The sequence below is a fragment of the Python bivittatus genome, unplaced genomic scaffold, assembly GCF_059951505.1.
Source record: "Python bivittatus isolate LINGU-HERP-01145 unplaced genomic scaffold, Pbiv_v1 ctg000850_np1212, whole genome shotgun sequence".
Taxonomy (NCBI): domain Eukaryota; kingdom Metazoa; phylum Chordata; class Lepidosauria; order Squamata; family Pythonidae; genus Python; species Python bivittatus.
In genome coordinates, this window is record NW_028277112.1 from 14,675,134 (window position 1) to 14,699,857 (window position 24,724).

A 24,724-nucleotide genomic window follows, 5' to 3' on the forward strand; every position below is an offset into this window, starting at 1 on the left:
CAGGCACATAGAGATAAACAACATCTACACACTATTCAAAAGACAATAAAAAGGAAACAAAAGACCAGAACATCTCCTAGTCAGCAAACATCACCCAGATAAGCAGAGATTAACACCAAGATTATCACCAGACATACAATCAGCAGTAAACAATACCCTAATCAAGGAACTACAGAGGGAAAAAATAAAACAAAACCCCCACCCCCACCAACACTGGCAGGACATGCCACAGTGTATAAACAGAGAGCAAACCCCATTCCATACTAGCACTGAAGATGTTACCTAGCTGGGTAATGAAACATTTGCAAGAAAACAGCCAAGCTCAGAGAGACACAAGGACTCCACAGTTCAACCCTGAGCTACACATATTCGCTTCTATTGATAGGGTGCTCTCTAGAAGGACCTTCACCACCAGTGAAATTGATCCATGGCCCTCCTTTTTTAATTTATTTATTTCAAAATATTAAAACACAAAAACCTATATTACCAACAATAGGTAATTTTGCAAAAAGATAAATAGTAATTATACTGTGAAAAACGGAAACCTAAATATAATTAGGTGACCCCCCCCCCAAAAACGGAAGAAGATACATGAAATAACTATAGATAACAGTATAGATTTAATTCAGTACCTGAGCTTAACATGAAATCTAGATCATTTATTAACATATTGCATCATCTCAATTTTAGAAATGTAGATAATAAACTCATAACCTGGATCCATTTCTTAAAATGAGGAGAGTTATTTTCTATCCTCCTTTGGCCACATGGGGGTAGGTGGGTGGGTGGGCAGGGGCTGATGAATCTGGGAAGTTATCAATATCTCACTTCAGGAGGGGGGTGCTGCCAGGAATCTTGAAAAAGTTGTTATGCATTCCCTTCTAACAAAGCCTTCCCTTGATCTGATTGTATTGGACAATTATCAGCTGGTCTCTAACCTTCCCTTTTGGACTGTTATCTGGTAACCAAATTATAGAGCACTGCAGAGAAAATAGCTTATCTGGACTCTTTCAGTCAGGATTCAGGCCAGGGCATGTGATGGAAAGGACAGTGTTTTCTTTAGTTGATAACATTTATCAGGATGCAGAGGGAGGTGCAACCCTTTTGGTCCTCCTGGACCACTCAGTGGCCTCCCATGCCATCAATCATAATATTGTTCTGGACTGCTTGTGAGAGTTGAGGATTGGGGCACTATGTTGCAGTGGCTCCACCCTTACCTGACTAGATAGTTCCAATTGGTGGTGGTAGGGAAGGAGAGGCTGCACTGTGGCTACTTTCTTGTGATGTGTCCCACAGCTCAGTCTCCTATCCACTACTTTTCAACATCTATAGGAAGGTATTGGAAAATGTCATTTGTTGGTTTGGGGTGTGACATCATCAGTCTTGCTAACCTAGACCACTCTAGAAATGCTGTTGAAGTCTTGCCTGGTGCCTGGAGGCAGTTACAGTCTGGATGGGATGAAGCAGGTTGAAGCTGACCCAAGCAAGACAAGAGTTACTGTTTGGGCATTGAGGCCTCAGTGTTGTGACTTCATGAAGAAGTAGTACTCCTGCAGGATTTGGAGGGTCTTCCTGGATTCTGTGCTACTGCTAGTTAAGGAGATGGGATGCAGAGAGGCTTTGCCCAGCTTTGACTGGTGCACCAATTGCAGTTCTATTTGGAGTGAGAGGACCTTAGCATAGTAATTCTCATCCTCATCACCACCTGCCTGGACTGTTGCAGTGTCATTATATGGATCTGCCTCCGAAGTCCATCTGGAAGCTGCAGTTGGTACAGAATGTAGTGGCTTCTTTGTGAATTGATACTGTGCATGGTGATCATATTATATCTGTGCTTCAGACCCTGCATTGGTTCCCAGTAGGCCTTCCAGTATAATTCAAAATGCCAGCTCTGACCTATAGAGCCCTGCATGGCTGAGACCAAAATACTTGCAGAATCACCTTCTCTTACTACAGTAAATTGGTTGGTGCAATCATCCTGGAAGAAGCTGCTGGTTTCTTCCAAGAATTAAGGGGAGGGTGAATGAAATCAGGCTTGCTTGGTTTTGTTCAAGAAGATGCTCAGAAGTGAGCTGTTCCATAGAGCATTTGTGGACTGACTGGCATTATGGCTGGGGATTCTGGGAGTTGAAGTCCACACTTCTTAAAGTTGCTGAGGTTGATTATTGCTGATTGTATTTTAATTTTGTTTTCCTACCACAGAGAGTTATTTTAATGCTGCTGTGAACGTTTTATCTGGATAACATTATTAACTGCTGGAAGTCCAATGGAATTTGGTAGTACAGGTAGTCCCCAGTTTAAGAATGAGTTCCATTTCCAAGGTCTGTCCTTAAGTCAAATTTGTATGTAAGCCAGAACAGTATTATTGTATAATAATGTATAAGTAGAATTGTGTAATGAACTTGAATCGTGTATTTAACTCAGATCATTGTGCATTTAACTCGAATTTTCTATGCTAGGCTCCGTTCTTAACTATGGGCCTGTAACCCGGGTATTCTTAACCTGGGGACTACCTGTATACAAGTTGAATAAATAAAGATGATGTTATGACTTAACTTATACCAAATGCTTTTAATATTTTTCAGTTGATTACTGCATTCTGCATTGCTTTTTAATCCCAAAGGAAATTGCTAGCAGATGTTAAACATCAATGCCAGATATAACATACTAATTCTGTTTGATTGTAGTGATCTATTTTTAGCATACATCCCAGAAAATTAATGGGTTTAGATCCTACTACTTATAAATATACTACACTTAGTTTAATAACATTATGATTCTATGCATGTTGGTTATTTATTTAAGCAAAATTCCTTTTTCCCAGTGTGAAGGCTACTATGGTTGAAGTCGGAAAGAGCATAGATTATACTAAATTCTGCTAGTTAAGTTTTTCTAATTACGTTCTGTATTCCATTGGTGATATTTGTCATGATTTTCAGCTATGCAGCTTGTGGGACCTAACTGAAATTTGCATTCCTATCTGTCATTGAATAAACCTGTCAAGTTTGGTGGGGCCCAGTACACTTTGAAATACAGTGTGTGATATTGGGGCAGAATGTTCATCATTTAAATTTTTTTTTAAAAGATGTAGGATGGATAATTAATTCACACTTTTTTTACCTTAACACAGGCCCAGACTTCTGTTGCATCAAAGACACCAACTATGAAACCTGCTGAAACAAAGGTATGCCTTCTGAAAAATGGGGTGAGCAAGTCACTCTTGCTGAGTCATCTACGTAAGGGGGACTTTTATATCAACTCTTCGAGTGATGGTTGCAGCTCTCAATATTTTTTGAAAGTTTTTAATGAGCGAAGAGAGAAGTTGCTGGCTGGAGCTGGGAACAGATATGAAACTAGTTTACTATGGTTATTATTATATTTTTGCATAGATTATACTAAACTGTGCTGCTTAAGTTTTTCTAATTAAGTTCTGCATATCACTGGTATGTTCTTTGTCATGATTTTCAGTGAAAAGCTTTCTGAATTTAACTCATGGATTTGTTTGGTGTAAGTTTTCAACTGTATTATTGCTTTGGATGAGAATTTAGCATTATCACATTAACTCTTTGGAAAGTTTATATGAGAGAATATTGCAATACATATTAGCAGTATTTAAGAACTACTCTGGTTTATGGGACACCGTTCTGCTATTATCTACCACTAGCTGTAGGGTAATTATGTCACATGATTCAGTAGGGAAGATAATGCTGCTGAATATTGTAATGGAGTATGTCCAAAATCATTCCTCTTACATTCCTGAGATATACAGTACTGTGCAAAAGTTTTAGGCAGGTGTGAAAAAATGCTGTAAAGTAAGAATGTTTTTAAAAATATCTATTGTAATTCTTTATGTGTATCAATTTACAAAATGCAAAGTGACTGAACAGAAAAAAAACCCAAATCAAATCAATATTTGGTGTGACCACCCTTTGCCTTCAAAACAGCATCAGTTCTTACACTTGCACACTTTGTACACCTGCACAAAGTCAGGGATTTTGTAGGATTAGAGTCAGGTGTATGATTAACCAATTATACCAAGCAGGTGCTAATGATCATCAATTTCATATGTAGGTTGAAACCCTAATTCTTCAATTATTTTAACTGATCTTGAAAAAAATGTGACTCAAGAAATATTGTCAAAAATGATATTATGGTGAGGCAGGATTGTCAAGGCTTATACATATATTTGTCACTTGGTGGTTCCCCAACTTAATTATGAGTCAGAATCTGAGCTAACTATTCCTCTGCTTTTAACATTTGTTGATCTTTATGAGATTGGTGCTCGAGTGGTCATCATATAAATAGACCAAGTGGTTGACCTATTTATAGATTGAAGTGATAACTAGATAAGTTTATAGAGATTGGCAGAGCCATGTACATTGTGGAATTGCTAAACACGTTACGAACTTGGACTTGCAGATATGTCCTTTCCTTCATAGGAATAGATGTAGTATTTTACCTGACTTTTTGTGAAATGTATTTAATATAGGAGCAAATGGAGCCTCTGAGAAATACAAGGGATGGTCAAGAGGAATTGCTTTAGAATGAGGAATCTTTGCTTTCTTCTAAGGGGCTTCTATTTTGTATTCTTCCAGCACCTGGAGAAATAAAATGAGGGGTAATTGTATTTTAATCTCAGGCTTTATAACTCTTGATTTACCTGCTGGGGAGCTTTCTTACAAAAAAAAGCAGCATTTTGGACTTCAAGTTTGTTGGGGGAACAATTGCTTGAAAAATCCTTTTCCTGTACTACTATAACTACTGTAGCTGTCCTATTTGCAGGAAGCAAGATTTAATATGATTTCCCCAGTAATATCTGTTCCCATATTTCCTTTCCTACTTAACCTAGAAATCAGTCAAATCATAATATAGTAGGCACTGATATTGCAAGTCCCTTAAATAGTATGAAGAAATTTTACCGGAAGCTGCTACTATGATTTCTCAAGAACACAGTCAGTAAGGTTAATCTTCTAGTTACTTGTATCATTAATTCTATCCCATGTATATTGAGTGCAAATGATTCAAACAAGCATATAATTACCATATATAGTCGCCAATAGGTTGAGAGTTTTAGGCTCCAAAATACACCCCCAAAATTGGGTTTGGCTTATCTACAAACCAGAGCTCAGATTTTTTAAAGCACACCACAGCCTTAAAGTCACACGGTTTTATAAATCATGATGTGAGAGTTCTGTATCTGATCTGTCACTGTAGTTAAACATTTGAGGGTCAGCTGATCTGCTGGCAACGCATTGTTCATGGTATTTTGGTTGAAATTTTGAGAGTTGGCTTATTCACAGAAGGGGTTATCCATAATTGTATACAATAGTATACACCCTAGATAGCATCTGCAAAATTCTATAAGCACATTTAGTAAGCACTAAAATTTTAAAAATTCCAGAATGGTAGCAATCTCATGACATTATCAAATCTCATCAGATTTCAGGCAGCTTTTTATTTTTAGGGGTCTGGCTTTGGATTGAAGCTTGTGGAATGGCCATTTACCTGTAATTTACCTGTGATAAGAACTTTATTGAATACATAAACATTACATCATTAACAGGATGTAGTAACAATAACATGCGGAAAATATTATTGACTTGAAAAAAATGTTAAATATATCCAAGGACAGTCTTGTGACTGTTTAGTAAATAAGCATAATCTTACAAGCAACCATAAGTGGAACGTGTAATCTGGAAGAGTTATACGGTAGTGGCATATATAGTGATGGGGATGAAATACAGTGATGGGGATGAAATACAATATAAGAGGCTGGAAAATTACTGCATTATATTTTCCCAGGAAAATAATCAAGACTGAGATAGCATCATGGCTGCAAACTTCCAGTAGGAGGTAGCACCAGAAAAAAGAAGGTATCTGTCAAGGTTGCCAGTCTCTGGAATGTGGCATAGTGGTTTTCTATTCAAAGGATAATCCTGTAGGGTACACTCAAGCGTTTAGATTTATTTAGCAATCTTGTGCCCAGAGGTGTTGTGGAATTCAGCTTCCATCAGCCTCAACCAGCATATCCAATAGCAAATAATTGTTATGCAACTGAAATTGACTCCCATCCAAATTTACTTAAATTATTCTCTGTCACCCAGCTTTCTACAATGATTTTTGCTTCATTCTGCATACTCCTAAATTTTAACACTGCTTGTATCAACAACTATATCAAGACCGTTGCATTACTTGTGCTAAGGCCAAAAAAGAAATAGAGTATTTGTGTTCTCTCATCTCCAGCTACAGAGATAGAACAAAACATTGCCTTCCCTCCCAAATAAATGTAGTTATTTATTTTATTTATTTATTTAACTTGTCCCCGCCCATCTCCCCACAACGGGGGACTCTGGGCAGCTTACAACAAACTAAAATCAGAAATACAATTAAAAATTATAAAAACCAAACATTACAAAAATAAAAAAGCTAAAAAATCCAAGAGGCCGATAGGGGCCACACCAGGCTGCTAAGGGGCCAGCCAACCCATTTCTGATATCCTCCCTCCCCGCCCCAGGCCAGACGGCAGAGCCAGGTCTTCAAATCCCTCTGAAAGGCCTGGGGTGAGGGGGCCTGTCTCACCTCCGGGGGCAAGATGTTCCAAAGGGCGGGGGCCACAGCAGAGAAGGCCCGCCTTCTGGACCCCGCTAATCGAAGTTCTTTTACTGCGGGGATCCGGAGCATGCCCTCTCTGTGAGATGACACTTGGCTATTAAAAATAATGTTTTGGATTTCCTCTACTCTTACATAGATTTGGCATTAAGGTGAGAAGGAACCTTCAGATGTTGCTGAACTACTACTTCTACCATCCCTCACTATTGCCATGATGGCTGGGGCTGCTGGGAATTGTAATCAGCAACATCTAGGATAAGGTAGAGTTGATGTCTGCATGATAAGGATAGGGTATTTGCCAAAAAGTGAAAGTGATCGATGCAGCTGAGCTCACAAACAACCAAATAAATATGAAAAAAAAACTGCTAGTTGAAGAACAATCTATCAACTAGCTTTTCACAGCTCAAATTATACAGTGCTAAATATTAAATAAGACAAACAGATTGAATGTGACTTCTTCTCTGTTAGTACAATTCCATACATGTTAACTTATAAATGAGTCCAACTGAACTGACTGCAGTTTCCCTAGTAAATTTTCATAGAACCACAGTCTAAATGCAAGGGAAAGAACTAAGAAGCCAAAGAAAATAATCTTCTTCCCCCAGAAATGAACAAACAGGACCATCAAGCAATATTAAACTGAACTGTTTGATGGACTTCAGTATCTTGATAATAGGTTTTCCTGGCTTTTTTTGCAAACCAGTGGGCTTACAGTTTTGAGCATCACTAATAATCCAAAGCTATTCGATGTTTGGGATGTGATTCAGCAGTTTGTTCCATCCTTTCTTTGTTTTGAACTGTGAGGATATGATGAGCTCATATGAAAGAAAAGGACCATATACTGTATGCCATACAGAAGTAGCTTAATACATGGAATAGAGAGCTGAGATTCCAGCTTTATTTGAGGATGGAAATAAAATGACATGTGAATCCAAAGTAATTGTCCACGGTTGAAATCTTTTAGCCCTCCATTTTTAAAACCAAGATGTTATTACCTCTATTTCTACTCGTATACTTTAATACACTTGATAACAGTCTTTTGTGCTGAATGTGCTTTCTTACATTTTTTTATCATAAAAGCACGCAGTATCCATTTACATCCTCCTCCTTTTAGTTTCCAAACAGTCTGTATATAGTTCAAAAGAACATAAACATCTACAAAATTCAATGAATCTTCCAGAACAAAATGAATGTGAATTTTATAAGCTGTAGTTATATTATATACTAGCTAAGAAGATTTATGATATTTCTAGTTAAAGTATGCTGTTGTTGTCTAAGACAACCTGAAAACACCTTTTTCATTTGAACTGCAAAATATTTAAAGAAGCACTTTGTCAAGCATGTTGGCAAAAATGAGGTGCTACTCTCAAAAGCAGCAGCTTCTTGTGGAAGTCTGAATAAAAAACTAAAAAAAGCTTCAGTAGCTTTCCCATATTGTCTGTGTGCATGTGCATAGTCAGCGGTTCTGTGCACACTCAGCTGTTTCACTGATAACTCCTGTGCATCTTTAGCTGAAGATATTGCCATTCTGTATTTTTTGTAGTGGCCCCACCACTGTCTTTCAGGTAAGGGTAGACAAATATCCAGTTCCAAGATGGGCCATGAGGTCAAGTTGCAAGTAGGTTAATGAATTAAAAATTCATTAAACCAAGAAAGATGATACACCTGATAGTATAAAATGAGTTAAGTTAATTAATCATGTTTACCTTATATCAAGCACTCAGTAGAATTCTAGACTACCTAGATCTTTTATGTATCAGGGAATAAATTCAAAATTTTCATTTGAAAGGGCTTTCTAGGAATCTTTATACTCTGAAAACAGAAAAATCAGAATATAACCTGATCTCCAGTTCATATACACATCAGGATTATTTCCAAAACTCAGGGGCATCATGTCTGATTTACTCCAATTTATAGAGTAAGCAGATATGATACAAAATTATATATTAGTGGAATGAGATTAGGAACAGAATGAAAGAATTTTATCCTCTGCCTCCCCTTCTGCATCCACTAATATTTTTTAGAATTTCTAGTGACCCAGAAAAGAGAGCCTAACATTTTTTTTTCAAAGGGCAACCTTGACATTTTTATTATATCAACTTAAAAAAGGAGATGCACCATTACAAAATACACAATAATGCTTAAATAAAACATTCCTACCTGGAGTATAAAAATTAGGGAAACTCAATGTGAGTTTAGTTCTACTTCAGTGACCTTCAGGAAACCGTAGCAGAAACTAACTGTAGTTGGAACAAGTTGATAAGTCAGGTTAGTTATCTTAGCATCCACATTTGTCAAGGAAACAGGTCTACAGTATGGCTGTGCACTGCTGTGGATTTGAAGGGAAAAAGGTGCTTCAGAGCATGATGAACCCTCATCTAGCATCTGTCAAACTCCTGAAAGCAATTAATCTTTTTTTCCTGGTAAAATATATGTTTGGATTAAGTAGTTGCAACAAATGGTACAATTGCTACCACATCTGTGTTGAAACACCTTTATCCCTTCAGATCCAAAGTGCTTCACATCCCTACTCTATAACTGAAACATATAGTATGATCTTTGTCCAGCTTGGGAAGAACCGTAATGTTTGCCTAATTAACACATGGAGTAGGAATATATATATTTATATATATATAAACTTCAGTACGTACTTTCAACAACATAAGAAATAAAAATCCTAGATATTTTTGTATCAGTCAACAGATATACTTCGTTAGAACCCTTCCATAATTTAATTTCATCTATTTAATTGTGGTCACCATTTCTTGAGGAGAGAAAGTAAAAGTGAGTTTAGTAAGAAATTTCCTTATTATGTCTTGAGCAATTTCTTTCCAAGATCCTGAGTTTGTACTCCCAATACTAGGCTTCCTCAAGCCAACAACAGACTCGTGGAGCGGAATCCCAGAAAAGGAAAAGAAACAAAAAGAAGGTGATACAGACGCTGGGTTGTGTGTGTATATGCTTGATAATAACAGCAGTCACATCACCAGCATGTGCTCGTTCATTAGTCCTAAACTAATACGTTCTAGTTTATTTCTGTCTTCTGTTTTGTATGATCACGTTGTAATCTCTTCTCATGGCACAAGGCACCTTGAAAATGTATCATATAAATGCAATCTGGTAGCATTCCTTACCATTTAGTCTGCTGCGTACAATACAGTGGCTAATACTTACGTAGTGGAGAATGATACAGGCATTGCTTTAGCAGATTTCTTCTTGGCTAGAAGACAAGAAAGCTAAAAGTTCCTGCTTTTGCTTGTGTTTGACAGCAGCTGTACAATATTAAAATGCATGGATGCATCAGAGAAATGCTTTCATTCAAATTTTAAAGAGGTCAGTTAATTGAGAGTATATTATGCAGAGCTTCAAGTGAGCAATTTAACCTCTATTGCTTATACAAGTGCTGAAATAAGTGCTGAATATTTAAGATGATGTAAAATAATCCTAAATTCCAATTTGCTATAAATCCCACTTTCTGATTTGAATTTTCTGTTTTCCTTCTAATCCATGATTTAATCTCATCAGTACCACCCTAATATTTCATATTTCATATTTTGTTAACTGATATATTTAGATTTCATTTTCTTCATTCTGTTCTTGTCACAGATGGTAAGCACCATGCAGAGTTGTGTTGTTTTTGCACCATGCAGAGTTGTGTTGTTTTTGGCTTTTATTATGTATTTGTTATGTATATTATTATGTATATGTTGTTTTATTCTTGGTTGTAAATGGCCCAGAATTTGGTTTAAGATGGGTGGCTATGCAAATGTTTTAAATAAATAAAATAAAAATAAATACAGATTTTATAAGTCAATTAAATGGTGCTCAGAGCCATGGAAATTGTAGTTTTTCGGCTTCTTAGTTATAACCTTCACACCAGCTCAAAAGACTATAACTCATCAACAGCTTGCAGGAAATCTTTCTGCTGTAACCAGTGAAAATTGTAAATTGCGCTTTTTTTTTTCCTTTGGAGGAAAAAGACTGGATTGATCCTGAAGAGACAAAAACATTCTTTCACTTTTGGTCATGTTGTTATTGTACTTTGAATGTAAATCTTCATTATAGGATATCTTTTTTTTTTTTTTCAAAATTAAGTAATTATTTTTATTCTTTTATTATTCATATTGCAGGCAACACAAAAAGCAAAGACAGAAGCTGAAAAAGCACTACAGGACAAAAAGGTAGGATAAAAAGCTGTTATTCGGAATGTGAATTAAATACATACAATATAATTTTTGTCTTTAAAAAGCATTCCTTTTGTTTGTTCCAGTTTGTTTACCTGATTTTATTTTGTTTTTTAATCTTCTTTATTCATATTAAAGATAAATTCTCAACGGCACATGAACCAACTAGGATTAGAATTAGAAAAGTCAGTGGGGACATCCTCGCAGTTCCTATGGCCAGCTCCTTAAAGAGCTGCCTTTTCCTAAGCTTGAGTGGTAGTCCTGTGGGCCTAGGAAAATATGTTTTTGAATTAAAGAGGTAGCAAACTTGTTGCACCGAATCAAATGCATATTTTACTAGGATTGCGCAGCCACTGCATGAACCCAGAAAAATACAGATACCAGAAACCCAGAAAAATACATTCCCCTTCCTTCCATCTTTTGACTGGAACAGTTGCATATCCCTTAGTTCTAGTTTTCAAAAACCCTAACTTTAATTATAATGGTAAGCAGTGTGTTTTGAATTTGTTTTTAGTTTTTCAAATTACCTGAAAACATGCCTGTTATAATTTGCAATAACTTTTAAAAAGTTTTCACAGAGAGAGTTTTAACAATGTGTATTTGCAAACTTGTCTGCTCTCCAGATCTACATACCTGTTCTTCACCATAGTGCCCAAACAAAGCAGTTTTAAAGTTCACTGCTCTGAAATCAGCAGAATGTGGACCAAGTGCTACATTAATTAAAACATGCCAACATGTATGTATGTATGTGTGTGTGTGTGTATATATATACATACACATATACACACACATACATGCATACACACAAACATGCATACACACAAACAACTATTAAGAGATTCAGTCAATATTAAAACTCTAATATAACTCTAATATAATTATAATGTATTGTAATACAAATCGGGGTTTTACCTGATTGTCCTCAACCGTAGTCTTAATCCAGGTTAGGATCTGGAAGTTATAACAGTTTATAGAGCAGTAAAACTTGTTTGATTCAGATTGCAGTATTGGCAAAAACTGACCTTTAATGATCCAATTTGTGTGTACTCTAGAGTAAAAGGAAAAAAAAGAAAAAGAAAAAAATCAGTTGCCAGTTAGGTCTTTAATGCAATACATAGATTGGCTGTAATTTAGCAGATAAATTATAATGCAGTTAGCAATGCAATTTAGCATTTTGACTAGAAATATGTGGATGACCACTGCATGATTGCAAATGGTTAAAATTTCTGTTTCTTTGTTGCCATTTAATGATCATCGGGATTTTTGCAACATACTGTAAATATAGTGACCCTACGTTATTTTCAAGAATTTATGCTTAGGCCTTAAGTGTACCATGCAGAGAGCTAAGCTCTTAGGAAAAGACTGAATAGCAGAATAAATCAGTTTTGTATTGAGACTTGTAGGAGCAAAGTTATTTTACAATCTATAGAAATGAATTGGCTTATATTAATTTAATGTGTTTGATGGATTGATGGCTGAATGAATGTATGTACTTGCATAAGTTCGTATATATAAGTAACTGAAAAAGTCCTGACGCTCTGATTTATAAATGAGGTAGGCCCCTTTAGGCATTTATAATCCCTCAAGGGGGTTGCAGTTGCTCTGAATGGTAGCAAAACACTGGTGGATTATTGAAATCTCCTTTCTGTTTCATTTCCTTTCCAGTTTTCTTTTCAGTTTCTTTTTAGTTCCTTCCTTAACTCAAGGGAGGGCATTATTGTCCCTTGCTACTTTTCTTTCCCCAGGAGGATAATGAAAATTTTGCTTAGGGCAGCTAACTGATAGAAAAGAGATACCCAAATGTTTAAATCAGTCAAATGGCTAATCAGCAGGCACTGTGTAATGCAAAGGGTGTTTTCCTTGTCCAGGAGTCATGGACTTCTGGACATAAGATGAGATGGGCAGAATGATTTGCAACTTTAGACCCACAACTTCAACATCCTGTTCAAGAATCATGGATATATCATCACTGAATATAGTCCAGGTTTTAAGTATTTATTGTCCTCCTTAGAGAAGTCTGATAATAGCGGAAAGTTAGGATGCAAACTATTGCACTCCCCTTTGAAAAACTCTGCCCATCTTGGTGGTGGGCTTTATATTTTGATAATCAGGCAGAGGTACCTGACTATTTGAATATCTCCATTATAATGTAATTGTGTTAGGTGATTTCTGCCTGCACAGTATTGAAATTTGTACTGCTTAGGGAAAGTAACAATAATATTGATGATTACATCGTTCATCATGCAGATCATTTTGCTCTAGATTAAAAATCAGTAAAAGAGGTTTGATTAAGTCTTTATATTACTGTGTGTACTACAGCCAGATGAATCTCAGCCTAGCTGTCCAGTTGAAGGGAAGCAGAGAGATCCTGGAGAGGTAACTGATTTATATATTATGATAAAAATTATTTTCAACATAAATTAGCATAAAGACATTCAGAAAGTTTGTTTTGTTTGTTTGTTTATTTATGCAGGCAAAAAGTCCAAGCAAACATTCTTTAGGGAAGGACCCTAAGGAACCAAGTTCTGGAAAAGAAGCTTCTGGTCCGAGTGCTAAGTCAACAGAGTTTGCATCAACTGAAGAAGCAAAAGTAAGGTGGAAATGAGGGGATTTTTCTAATGAAAGTATTGAAATAGCATTTCTTATGTTAGATCTATAGTCCAGGTAGTCCTTGCTTAACAACCACAATTGGGACCGGAATTTAGGTTGCTAAGTGATGCGATTGTTGAGCGAGATATCACATGACCACTTTGCTTAGCGACTGCAATCCTGGCACTCCCGGCTGCCGCTGTTAAGTGAGAATCACAGGTCATTAGGTGAGGCAACTTCCTGCCGACTTCCCACAATCTAGTCAGTGGGGAAGCTGGCAAGAAGTTGCAAGCCCCAGGTGCTGCTGGGTGGGAGAGGGAGCGAGGGGGTGTGTGGGAGGGTTGGGCAGGGTGCACAGGGGTGGGGTGTTGGTTGGGTGTGTGAGGGCCCCAGAACCACTTGGATTCTCAGCCCCAGAGCGGAGAGGCTTCTTGAAGCCTCTCCGCTCTGGAGCTGAAAATCCTCTGTAGGTGAAAATCATTTTGGATTTCAGCACAGGGTGTTTTCAGCCAGCCCCTAGAGTTGAGAGGACTCTCTCTCATCACTGGGGGCCGGCTGAAAAAGCTCTGTTCTGAAATCCAAGCAGGATTTTGGCATGGGGCATTTCAGTCAGCCTCTAGAGTCGAGAGGGAGTCCTATTGGCAGGGGCAGCTTGGGACTTTCCCTGCCGGCTTCCCCATTGACTTTCTGGGAAAGCCAGCAGGGAAGATTGCAAATGGTGATCACATGATCGCAGGATGCTTGGCAACTGGTCATTAAGCACAAACCGATTGCCAAGGGCCCAGATCATGATCACATGACCATGGGAGCGCTGCAACAGCCGTAACTTTGGGTACAGGTCATAAGCCCCTTTGTTCAGCATCGTTGTAAATTCGAATGGCTGCTGAATGAATGATTGTTAAGTGAGAACTGCCTCTAGCCTTCCCCACGCTGACACACTCCAGAAATGTTGAGCTTTGTTTACTGGGATTCCTAACCATAGGCCATGCTGGGTGGGAATTCTGGGACCTGAATTTTGCTAATCTGGAGAGCAGCAAGTGAGAAAAACTGTTAGAGAAGGAATTCCAAAGGCTAAGAGGTTTCTTGTTATATATAAACAAGAAATTATGGTTGTGTTTTGTGTTGTAAAAATGTCTGCAGAATAGTAATACAATTTCAAATACTTGGGTGATTTAGATTGAATAAAATGAGGTGAAACCTCATAGTTGGTCATGTTATTATATCACAGAGTTGTCCAAAGCTCACTAACAGGTCATACTAGTGACTGTTTGATCCTGCCATAATATCTGAATGCGTGGTCTTTTTAATAACTCAGTCTGCTTGTTTAAAAATGTACTTTAAAAACTTCACTGAGAATGATTCAGAATAGAAATAGGTTCAGAACAGAGTTTTCATTTAGTAAGCATTAGTTAATATAAAAGCATTTTGTGATGCAGTAATTAGTGTATTAAACCTGGGTTTAAATCACATCCCTATTATGAGATTATTGAATTATTTAGGAGAGGTTAATGCCTCAGATTTAGTGTACCACTATATAGAATAGTATTGTGGGTCACCAATAAAAGAAGGTTTTTTTTCTTCTCAAATATTTATTTGCATGGTAGGGATTACACTGTTGACCTTTTCAGCAGGCAGTGGTTTAGTGTTACTGTGTCTCAGAACACTAATAAATAATAGAAATGAAAGTATATGCAAGTTATAGTCTTACAGTAATTCTGAATTATGCTTGTAGTAAGTATCATGTTCTGCTTTTTATTTCAGACCGGTGTAAAGCCACATTTGAATGACAATTTCTGCTCATAATTTGGGATGCTCTAAACATTAGTGGTACTTCATATTGGCTGATCTTATGTTTCTCCATCTTAGGCTAAAACTGACGACAAACCATTGGCTTCTAAGGCAGCTGTTGACACAGCTGGAACAGTTACAGCTGCTGGCTTGACTGCTGCATCTGCGGAGGTGAGTTTAGTGGTGGCTAGTAGTGTGTGTGTATGTGTGTAATTATGTGCTAGCTCTCAAAAATACATTCTTGTTTTCAGACGAAAGAAAATAAACTGGCACCTCTAACTCCCGCTACTGCAGACACTAAACCAGCAGAAAAGGTAACCAGGAGTTTATTTCCTGTGTATTCTGCTATTGTACTATCCTTATTTTTTTAAAAAAAGCACAATTTTTAAAAATAGCTATCCAGTATGGATAATCTTGATATTCTTTTTAAATATGCACAATCAGATTTATTTCAAACTGTATTTTTCCCATTATTATTATTAATCAAGGGAATTGGTACTTAAATGAATTTAAAAAAATAGTTTAGCAATTACGATCCTATTCTATGTTGGATAGGCAAACTCCTAATTTAATCAGTGGAAGAGTAGAGCACTTGTTTTCCTGAGAAAATGGAGTTTACAGATGTCTTGTACTGCATATACAAATGAACATATGTACACTCGTATATATGCTACACATACACTTGCATAAGCAAATATTCTTGTTGCATATAAAGAACAATCATAGCAATTCAGCTATAAATGGGCATCAGACAAAAAACAAGCATATCAGTAGCAGAAAGAGAGATTGGTGGGTGTAGATTCTACTATCCTGGCTAATGTATGGAAAATATTATACTTGGAAATGAGTACAAAACATTGGACAGAGTGATGGCATGAAGACTTGGCATAACTAATGTGGGAAGCTTAGTCTGTCCAATGGTGAAAACTTTTTTTCTCTATGGATAAAATACAATTATAAATGTTCTTACCAAAAAAAAAAAAAAAAAGCATTGGAATAATGCACCATGTTTCATCAGATAACCACAAGATAGGTTGATTCATCAAAATTATTAAATATTGAGTTGATCCAGATCAACAATAAATTTAGTTTGTTTTTTTCAATAAAAAAAACCTGTTGAAAATATTGAACCTAGATTCATTTTTGAACCCTTCTGAATTACTTTGGATGGGTTACTCACAGAAACTAATTTTCATAGCCAAGATCAAGGAAATTCCCAGCTGTTGAGTCTTTGTCAGTTTCTTTTTTAAATTCCCTTCCTTGAACCCAGCCTGTAGTTAATAAGCAGGTGGATCTAAGGGGCATTCCATCTCCTAGATCAACTAAGCCCCAAGATACTTCTACTTATGAACAGACAACACAGTTTTACTTAGTTACCTGAAATCAGAACCTAAGTTAAGAACAGCTCTATTTTACTATTTGAATTAAAACAACTATACAGATCTACAACCAGATACAAGAATAACTTTGCACAGCAGTAACTGTTGAACTCAGTGGGCTGGAATCTCAATGTCCATAGGCTTCCTCAACATCTTCCTCACCCATTCTTAAAGGGCCAATGCATTTTCAACCACATAGTACACACACAAACATTTAATACATACACAACATGGTCCAAGTCTTTCTTGGCAAGGATGTTCCATCACAGCTACCTTGCAAACAAGTTTCACTTTTGGTGACTTGAACTTTCTTGGACCTCCTTCTTTCTGTCCCCTGATCTAAATCATGGCAAGCTCCCCCAACTATTATGCTTTGGGGCTCCTTATTCTTCTGGCTTCAATCCTCTCCCCAGCTGATGCACTAGTTCATTGTGTTCATATGTGTTACCTCTTGGCTGATCTAGCTCCCTTGAACTTAAGGTGTAGGAAAACACACTAGCAGGGCATAGAACAGGGAAAAGCCTTGTGCATTCACTTTTTACCTTTTACTGACAAGTAATTCTTCTGTTTCTTACTTTTCTAACTGAAAGGCTTTGTCTCTTCCTTTGGCTTTTGAAAGCTGCCTGACTCATGAATAACCTTTCTCTCACTTTAAAGCTTTGGCTTTTTGCTTGCTTGAACTTGAGTAACCATTCTGTTTCAATAAATCTCTGAGTTCTTTTTACCTCCTCAGATTCTTTACCAAACTATCTACTTCCTTTTCTTTTCCTTAGTCATTTCTTCTAGATTTGGTGTCTCTGAGTCAAGCTTGCTGATGCCAGAGTCCCTAAGCCTGTATTGTCTTTGCCTCTAGACATCTGTCTTCTTGTACTCACAGCACCACATCTTTTATATCTTTTCAAATTCAACATTTGTTTCTTCCTTTCACCTCTTCAAGGTGATCCCCCCCTTTCATTTCAATTTTCCTAAAGGTTTTCCTTTTTTGTATATTAAAAAAGCTCCCTATCTTATCCTGTGATCCAATTACCTTATTTTCCATCTCACCCCAACATTTACCTGTACATTCAAGGTCTATTTCTTACACCCTACTAATTACAAAACCTGGATATCTGGATTTCTAGTACCCAAGTCATTTCTTTGCTTCTGTTGGCAAGTCTGTACCATAATGCACCAGTTTAACTTGTTTCTCCAATGTTAAAATATCTCCAGGGTTTCATAAACTATAACTTTAAGTACTAATATTTCACTGAAACCTTTTAGAATTTAAATAATAAAGTTGTTAGATTTTACTGTATTGAATTTCTTATAGTATTTGATTATAATAATTTTAAGCTGCGTATACATTTACTAAATAAATAATAAATATCTTACCATAGTACCCTATAGTAGTCAAGTTGACTACTCTGTGCCAGCTAGAATGCTATACACTATTAAAAAAATATTTCCTTAGTCTGATTTAGATACTGCCTTAGATGATTTAATAGATACACTTGGAAGTCCTGAAGAAAATGAACCACCTGCTCCTGCATATACTGGACCGGAAGTTTCGGTATGGAATTTTTCCTATAAGATCCTTATGAAACTTGCATTTTTCTAATGTCACCTTGTAAACGTGCATGCACATAAAATGATGACAAATTAGTCCAAGTTCTGCATAATGCTTTGTTCTTGTAGCTTCCTTACATAACACCCTTGAACATTGGTGTGTGCTCCTCTACTATGCATTTTTCAAGTTTTTAAACCTCATGGAAGTCTGGACTAGTGGTACTATGGTGCTTTTTTCCTACTTCAGTTAGGGGAGGGATTCCCCCTTCCTTTTTAATTTTGCATTGCTTATCAGCTTCTTGTGATTACCTTGTTTCAACTCAGATGTAAGTCCAAATGAATTTAGGAGAGCTCACTTCCATGGGAATAGGTCTAGGTAAAGTGACTGAATTGAATTTTCAGAATGTAGAACTGTTCCTTGTTTCCCTCAGACACACATTTACTTAATATCAAAAGTGTGTATATAGCAAAGTGATTAAGTCGTGCACAGATTTTCAAAAGGTAGCCATCGCAATTTGAGAATCTCTGTGTCGTATTAGAAATTGGCTGCATCTGTAGCCTTTCTCCTTTCTTGAATATTCCCATTCCTCGTGCTTTCATTTTCTGTCATTATACTAGAATGGTAGACTGGTCTAGAATTAAATGCATACCGTTAGAGATAGCATTGCACTGTTGTGAAAAGATTACATGCTTTTAAAAATTTAGATATTAGAAAACAGGGAGGTCAGAGACAGTCTAGGCTTCTTGCCCAGTGCCTGGGAAGGATAAAGTTATAGAATACCAAAGAGAGAGAATTCAGACAGTAATGTTTGGAAACATGACTGTGACTATGGAACTTTCCCCCTTCTTCTCCTCTGTAACCAAAATGCAGGAGAAAGGTTTCTGTATTTACAAACTCTGTACTATGAATTAGTCTGACCATCATTAATGTAAAACTAGATAGGTATGTTTTTTTTTTTTTAATGTAGATAGTGTCAGGTAGGGAGAGGCTAATAGTTGGATCTCAGGCATGGCAGAATAATCATTTTCTTCTTTGCTGCACTCTAAGGAAGGGATTTTTTCAGAATTGCAGTGATTTTATTTCCATTTCTAGTAATTAATCCTAATCATTAAATTATCCTGATAATTATCACCTCCTGCCCAGATGGTATGTTATTTTAAAAACCAGCATGTTTTAAAAATTAGATAAAATGTTTATTTAATTTGTCTGTCTATTAAAATGAACTACAGTTCTCAATTGTTAGGTAACTGAGGTAAACTGAGATTTGTTCTGTACAGTAGTGACAGAGCAGGAGAACAGAAAAGACGTGTACGAATGCAGGCATCAGCTTGTACTGACTTTTCTATCATAAGCACTTTTACCAAATATTAGGGATAACTGTTCTGCAAAGATAACTAACTAGTATTGAAATGAAATTAAAATTATATTTTTTCTTAATAAATTGGAATCTTATGGCAATAGGTTTTGTGTAATTATGAATTAATTGTTGAGCTCAAGAATAAAATGTAACTTTTCATTCGGTATAGGACCCAATGTCGTCCTTGAATATTGAAGAGTTGGGCAAATGGGAGAGCACAATTCCTCCGGAATACAGAAAATTATTGGAGGTATAAACTACTCAGAACTAGGTTTCAGACCTTTTCTATATGGCAAATTGCTTAAAATATCATCGCAAACCTACTTTTCTTTTCCAGAGTAAAGGTGATGGTAAAATAGCTTCTCCATCAGTTGCAGTGGGAGAATCTCAGGTATGGTTAGTTTATTTAACACAAAATGAGAACACAGAAAATTATTACTGTTCTTTTGAGGACTCTTTAAATATGTTGTGTTTGTAGCTACTGGATGGATCCAGATTAAGTTAGCCATGCTTGCTTCAAAGACAAATCAAATAAACAAGTTTAGGCACATTTAATAGGGCTGTGCAGTGGTTTGGATTTAATCTCTAATAGGTGCTTTGGAGAGCACAGCAATGCTGCTCTGCAACATCTTAAACATTTTGGGTGATCCTGAAAAAAGATGCTGCTGCTTTAGAATGTTGCAGTCAGGTCCTATATTTATACTCCCACCTGCTCCAAAACACCTTCTGGAGATTGAATCTAATATCTAATCACAGAGTAACTGATTTGCTGAAGTGCATCCAACTTACTATATATGAGTAGTCATGGTGTTATACAAGTGGCTAATTCAATTAACTACAACTGTGTAGGTTTAAGTGCTTCATGTGACACAATAAAAGTATATATATAGATAGTACTATTTTTGCTGAATTCAGTGAGTAATCTCTAGAAATAGGTACAAAATGTTATATAGAAAAGGTTTTATACTCTGTGTAGTGTGGAATACAGTAATTTTTGTTATGGACAGGAATTGTGGATGCAGACTATAAAAGGTGTAGCTTTTTCGTTTCTAATGTAAAAATATATAGGGCAAAATTAAAGGCAAGTGACTGAGTAAACTTGAGAGTTCATTGTAATTCTGTAATTATTTTCCAAAACTTTTTGCTAAGTTAAGGCATATATAGTCTCATGTTGGTGACTAGCCCCTGAGAAAATGAATCAAGAGAATATTTTCTAATAGAATATAAGGGAAGACTATAGTACTTTCTCTATTAAAATTCTGTTGAAATACAATTTTTAATAAATAAGTGACATTGCATGATCTCCATTATGGATTAATATTTTATTTGAACGAGGCCATTTAAACAAATAAAACAAGACAAAACAAAAAACCCCGCTTCCTGGTATTATGCGTGAATGCAACCATTGAATAGCAAAGAACTGCTGGAAAAATAAACCATTGCAACAGCGAGATTGCAAGTCGTCACTTCTTTTTTCTTTTGTTTTCACTTTTGATGTTACTCCTTCTATTAATACAGAATGATGGGTGGTGTCTCCAGATCAGACATTAGCAAATTTAGCTATGTATCATTAAAATGTATGGTGCTCACAGACTGTAAATTGCTATTGAGCAACTGGTATAAGTGTAACCCAGTTTGTGTTTTCATTTAGCCAACAATGACAGATGATGACCTAGCAGATGTTCTGTCATCTGATTTTACATGCAGTGCTGTTCCATCTGCTGGAGAAAAGGAAGTCAGGCCAAAAGAGGTACTGGTTTTACTGTCTTTTAAAGGAATATTGCCAGGCTTGAAATATCCATTTGGAAGGATCGTTTTAATAAGTTGCTTTATAATTTATACCAATAAATTTTGTGTTTATATTTGTTCATTATACATTTATATTTTTATGCTATAAGCCTGCAGCAAAAGATGAGCTTTTACAAGCCCATTCCACAACAACGGTCAGGAGTTCAGCTCCTCCCAAAGAGAAGAAACCAAAATTAGAAGAGGTATATATATTACTGTTCTAGATTAAATTACTGTTTAAACTACTGTTCTATATTAAATGTTCTGATATTCCAAAATAGGTGTATAAAATGGTTATGACTAAGGATTCTGGAAGACTGCTACAAAAGTTAGGTAACAAAGACCTTCTGAGCTTCCTTGTCAGTCCTAACTATGTATGTTCAAACTACATCAAGAGAATTAGTATTGAATCATATTAGTTAATTGAATTATTTTTAAACTTCATTCATTGGATGAGTTCTACATTGAAGAAAATATTTTCCTCTTTGTAGCTTTTCTCATGCAGCATTTGCCAAGATGCTTTTAAAATGGGGACATATAGCCTCCAATCCCCCTTTGTATCCCATCTGACTAAATATCAGTGGCCCGTCCACCAGAAAGATGACTGTGGGTTTAGATGAGAAAATTTCAGTACTCTACAACACATTATGAGCTTTGAGGTATATAGCCCTAATATGTAGCTGATATCTAAAGGGGGTTGAATCTTTATCTGAAAATACACAGTACATATAAAATATATTATCTTTTCGTTGCTACAAGACCTCAAACATATATATGTTTGAATTTCAAATGTGAAGTCAGGATGTGATTTCCTTTCATTGTCTGTCAAAATGATCAATTCTTTGTTTTCATTGTGATTGTTGTGTTTTCATTGGGCATGATTTCTGTTTTTCTTTTCTACCTGTGTTAAATGTTGTGTTATAGTTATTCCTAATGTTTATTGTTGCACAGGATCACAAGCAACTATAAAAACGCATTAGGATCACATTAATGTACTATCTAATGATGTTGAATAATAATAGGTATAGCACTGATGCTAGAGAGAATATGTTTTTCACTTTATCTGGAGTATGGCAGTAATTACTCAGTTTATGGATATTTTTTTCCTTTTATTCAAATAAATGGGGATTAATTTTCCTGGGGCTTCTCATAACTATTTTTTTTATAAATCATTCTAATTTCCTGAGCTCACAATTGTTAGACCACAACTAAAAGACTTGAACCAAGTTTCAAGAGTCATGGTGGATTTATTATTATTAAGGTTGATGAGCCTGTATCATTATAGATTACTTGAAATTCAGTGGTAACTATAAAAAGAGAGAGACTGTGCAAATCAGCCTGAGGCAATTGCCCTGTAATGAAAGAATGCATAATTTACCATCCTCCATTCAAATATTTTAGCTACCTTGCCTAGATTATACTATGTAACAATTGTTTAAAAATCTGAGTTGTCAATACAGCTTCATCTCCAGTCATTTCATCATGTGTGCAGATATAAGGAATCACCTGTTATTTTTTAAACAATTGCATTTGGTTTTACAATATAGGTGAAAATTAGTGATAGTGCCCTGGATGCTCTTGTGGATACACTTGGTATGCCAGAACCTGAACCCGAAGAAGATATTAGTTCCATCATTGAAGTTGAAGAGGTATTACCTGTGCTACAAACACTCTGGGAAAAAATCAACAACAAAAATATTTTTTGCTTGTTGCTAACAGAGTTAGAAAGTGAGGGAATGACTGGGAAGATTCTTGCAATGAAAATATCATACAAATTTTTCTTAGAGATTTTAAGGCTACAATTTTGTGCAAGTAAATTTGGAGTAACTAATACATTAAGAGATTAAGAGATATTTGTGAATAAATCTTAATAAGATTAGGTTACAACTGCAGGGGAATAAAATGCTATTTAATTAAATACTATATGATCAATAGTCATGAAATACTTAGGTGTATATGATTCATGGATATGAACCATTTTTTAGGCACTTTTGAAACCCACTGATTTTAGTGTATCTGTTCAGATTTCCTAAGAATCATATTGATAAATTGTCTTTTTTTTTCCTTCAGCCAAAAGCCATAGAAAGGAAAGAAAAGAAACCTGGTGAACATGATGACACAATTCCTCCTGAATACAGATTAAAACCAACCTTGGTAACTATTGTGGGGGAGATGGGTGGGGGAGAAATCCAATAAATAAATAAACAAACAAACAAACAAACTAATAATCTCCAGGTTTCAGTGACATGCAATACATTATTTTTTGTTAGTTTGGCAATTGCATTGGGGTATTAAATTATTCAATTAATTAGTTGATACCTTAGTAGTTTTACTAATTTTTGCCATACTATGCCCAGATTAAGGGGGAGAATTGCAGTTTGAGCACTGGGATTCTTAGCATGGGTGGCTCTTTCAGCTTTCAGTGCTTTGACATGCCATGAAAGGCAAGAATAGGGAAATGGTTGTTTGATCCCTTCACAACCAGCTGATGAAAAGGGCACATTATAACAATTCCACCCAGTTATAATAGAAAAATTCTGCTTCTTAGAGTTAGCAGTTATCCAAATTGAAATTGTTTGGGAAGAAACAATAAAATGCTAGGTTGTGCATGTATGTGTATACACCCATACATGTGTACAAACATGTATACATGTGTACACACCTAGGCATACATAGATTAAGCAAATATGGGATGGCCTAAGGTGCAAAATAGTTTTTTCAAGGGAGATACAGGTGCACCATTGTGCTATGTCCCTGCAATAATATGTAATTTAAAGTGTTGTGATATCAGCAGATTAGATTCATTGGTCCTGCATGCAGTGGTTGGTAAAATGATAGAGCAAGAGAAAGTGAGAGAAGTAACTAAGATGAGTATGCTGTGTCATGCATTTTGAAAAATACTATAGAGGGATTAAGAACAGTGCTGGATCCACGTGTCTATCCTTAGCCATGTAATTTGGGTGTTAGAAATACGTCTTGTAAGTTTCCAATCTTTTCTTTGCTACACCGAGAGACATCTATTCCCACAGTAGAATTTTGATTATTTTTTTTAGCAGCTTGGTACATACATTTTCAAAATGTGCTTAAGAGTATATAAAAGTAGAAGTTAACATTATTGCAAATAGCATACTTTTGACCTTTAGTCCAGTAGAGAGGAAGATTGGTGATACGCATGTTGTTGAACTGCAACTCCAGCCAGCATGGCCAAAGGTGAGGAATGCTGGAAATGAAGTTCATTAAAAAGTGATGACCATAGGCTTACTACATCTGCTGTAGCCTCATCCTTCTTCTTTCAGTAATCTGCTGTGCATCTTAATTATTGTTATGATATGAACCATTAAACAAATTATGGTCTCTGGGGAAATTGGGAAAAATCTTTCTGTTCAGATTTGGAGTTCTTCTGTAACTTCACTATTTTAATGTTGATTAATGTTCATTGAATATGAATTGTATATTCAAAACTTAATAGTTTTTTTTTTTAATA

General features: G+C 36.0%; 1 protein-coding gene across 12 annotated transcripts in view; it reads left to right on the forward strand.

The window, feature by feature from the left end:
- The window catches only part of CAST (calpastatin), a 75,302-nt gene that overhangs the window by 25,179 nt on the left and 25,399 nt on the right, over window positions 1–24,724 (forward strand). For 8 of the 12 annotated variants that reach the window (XM_025172905.2, XM_025172903.2, XM_088130091.1 and 5 more), the window contains 14 exons: window positions 3,131–3,184; window positions 9,473–9,538; window positions 10,740–10,790; window positions 13,113–13,169; window positions 13,267–13,383; window positions 15,249–15,341; window positions 15,422–15,484; window positions 18,000–18,098; window positions 19,622–19,702; window positions 19,790–19,843; window positions 21,104–21,202; window positions 21,351–21,443; window positions 22,788–22,889; window positions 23,311–23,394. In XM_025172905.2, coding sequence (XP_025028673.2) covers window positions 3,131–3,184; window positions 9,473–9,538; window positions 10,740–10,790; window positions 13,113–13,169; window positions 13,267–13,383; window positions 15,249–15,341; window positions 15,422–15,484; window positions 18,000–18,098; window positions 19,622–19,702; window positions 19,790–19,843; window positions 21,104–21,202; window positions 21,351–21,443; window positions 22,788–22,889; window positions 23,311–23,394 — 1,113 coding nt within the window. The remainder of the gene's footprint in view (window positions 1–3,130; window positions 3,185–9,472; window positions 9,539–10,739; window positions 10,791–13,112; window positions 13,170–13,266; window positions 13,384–15,248; window positions 15,342–15,421; window positions 15,485–17,999; window positions 18,099–19,621; window positions 19,703–19,789; window positions 19,844–21,103; window positions 21,203–21,350; window positions 21,444–22,787; window positions 22,890–23,310; window positions 23,395–24,724) is intronic. The other 4 variants (XM_088130094.1, XM_007437795.4, XM_007437798.3 and 1 more) reach the window with 2 other exon arrangements.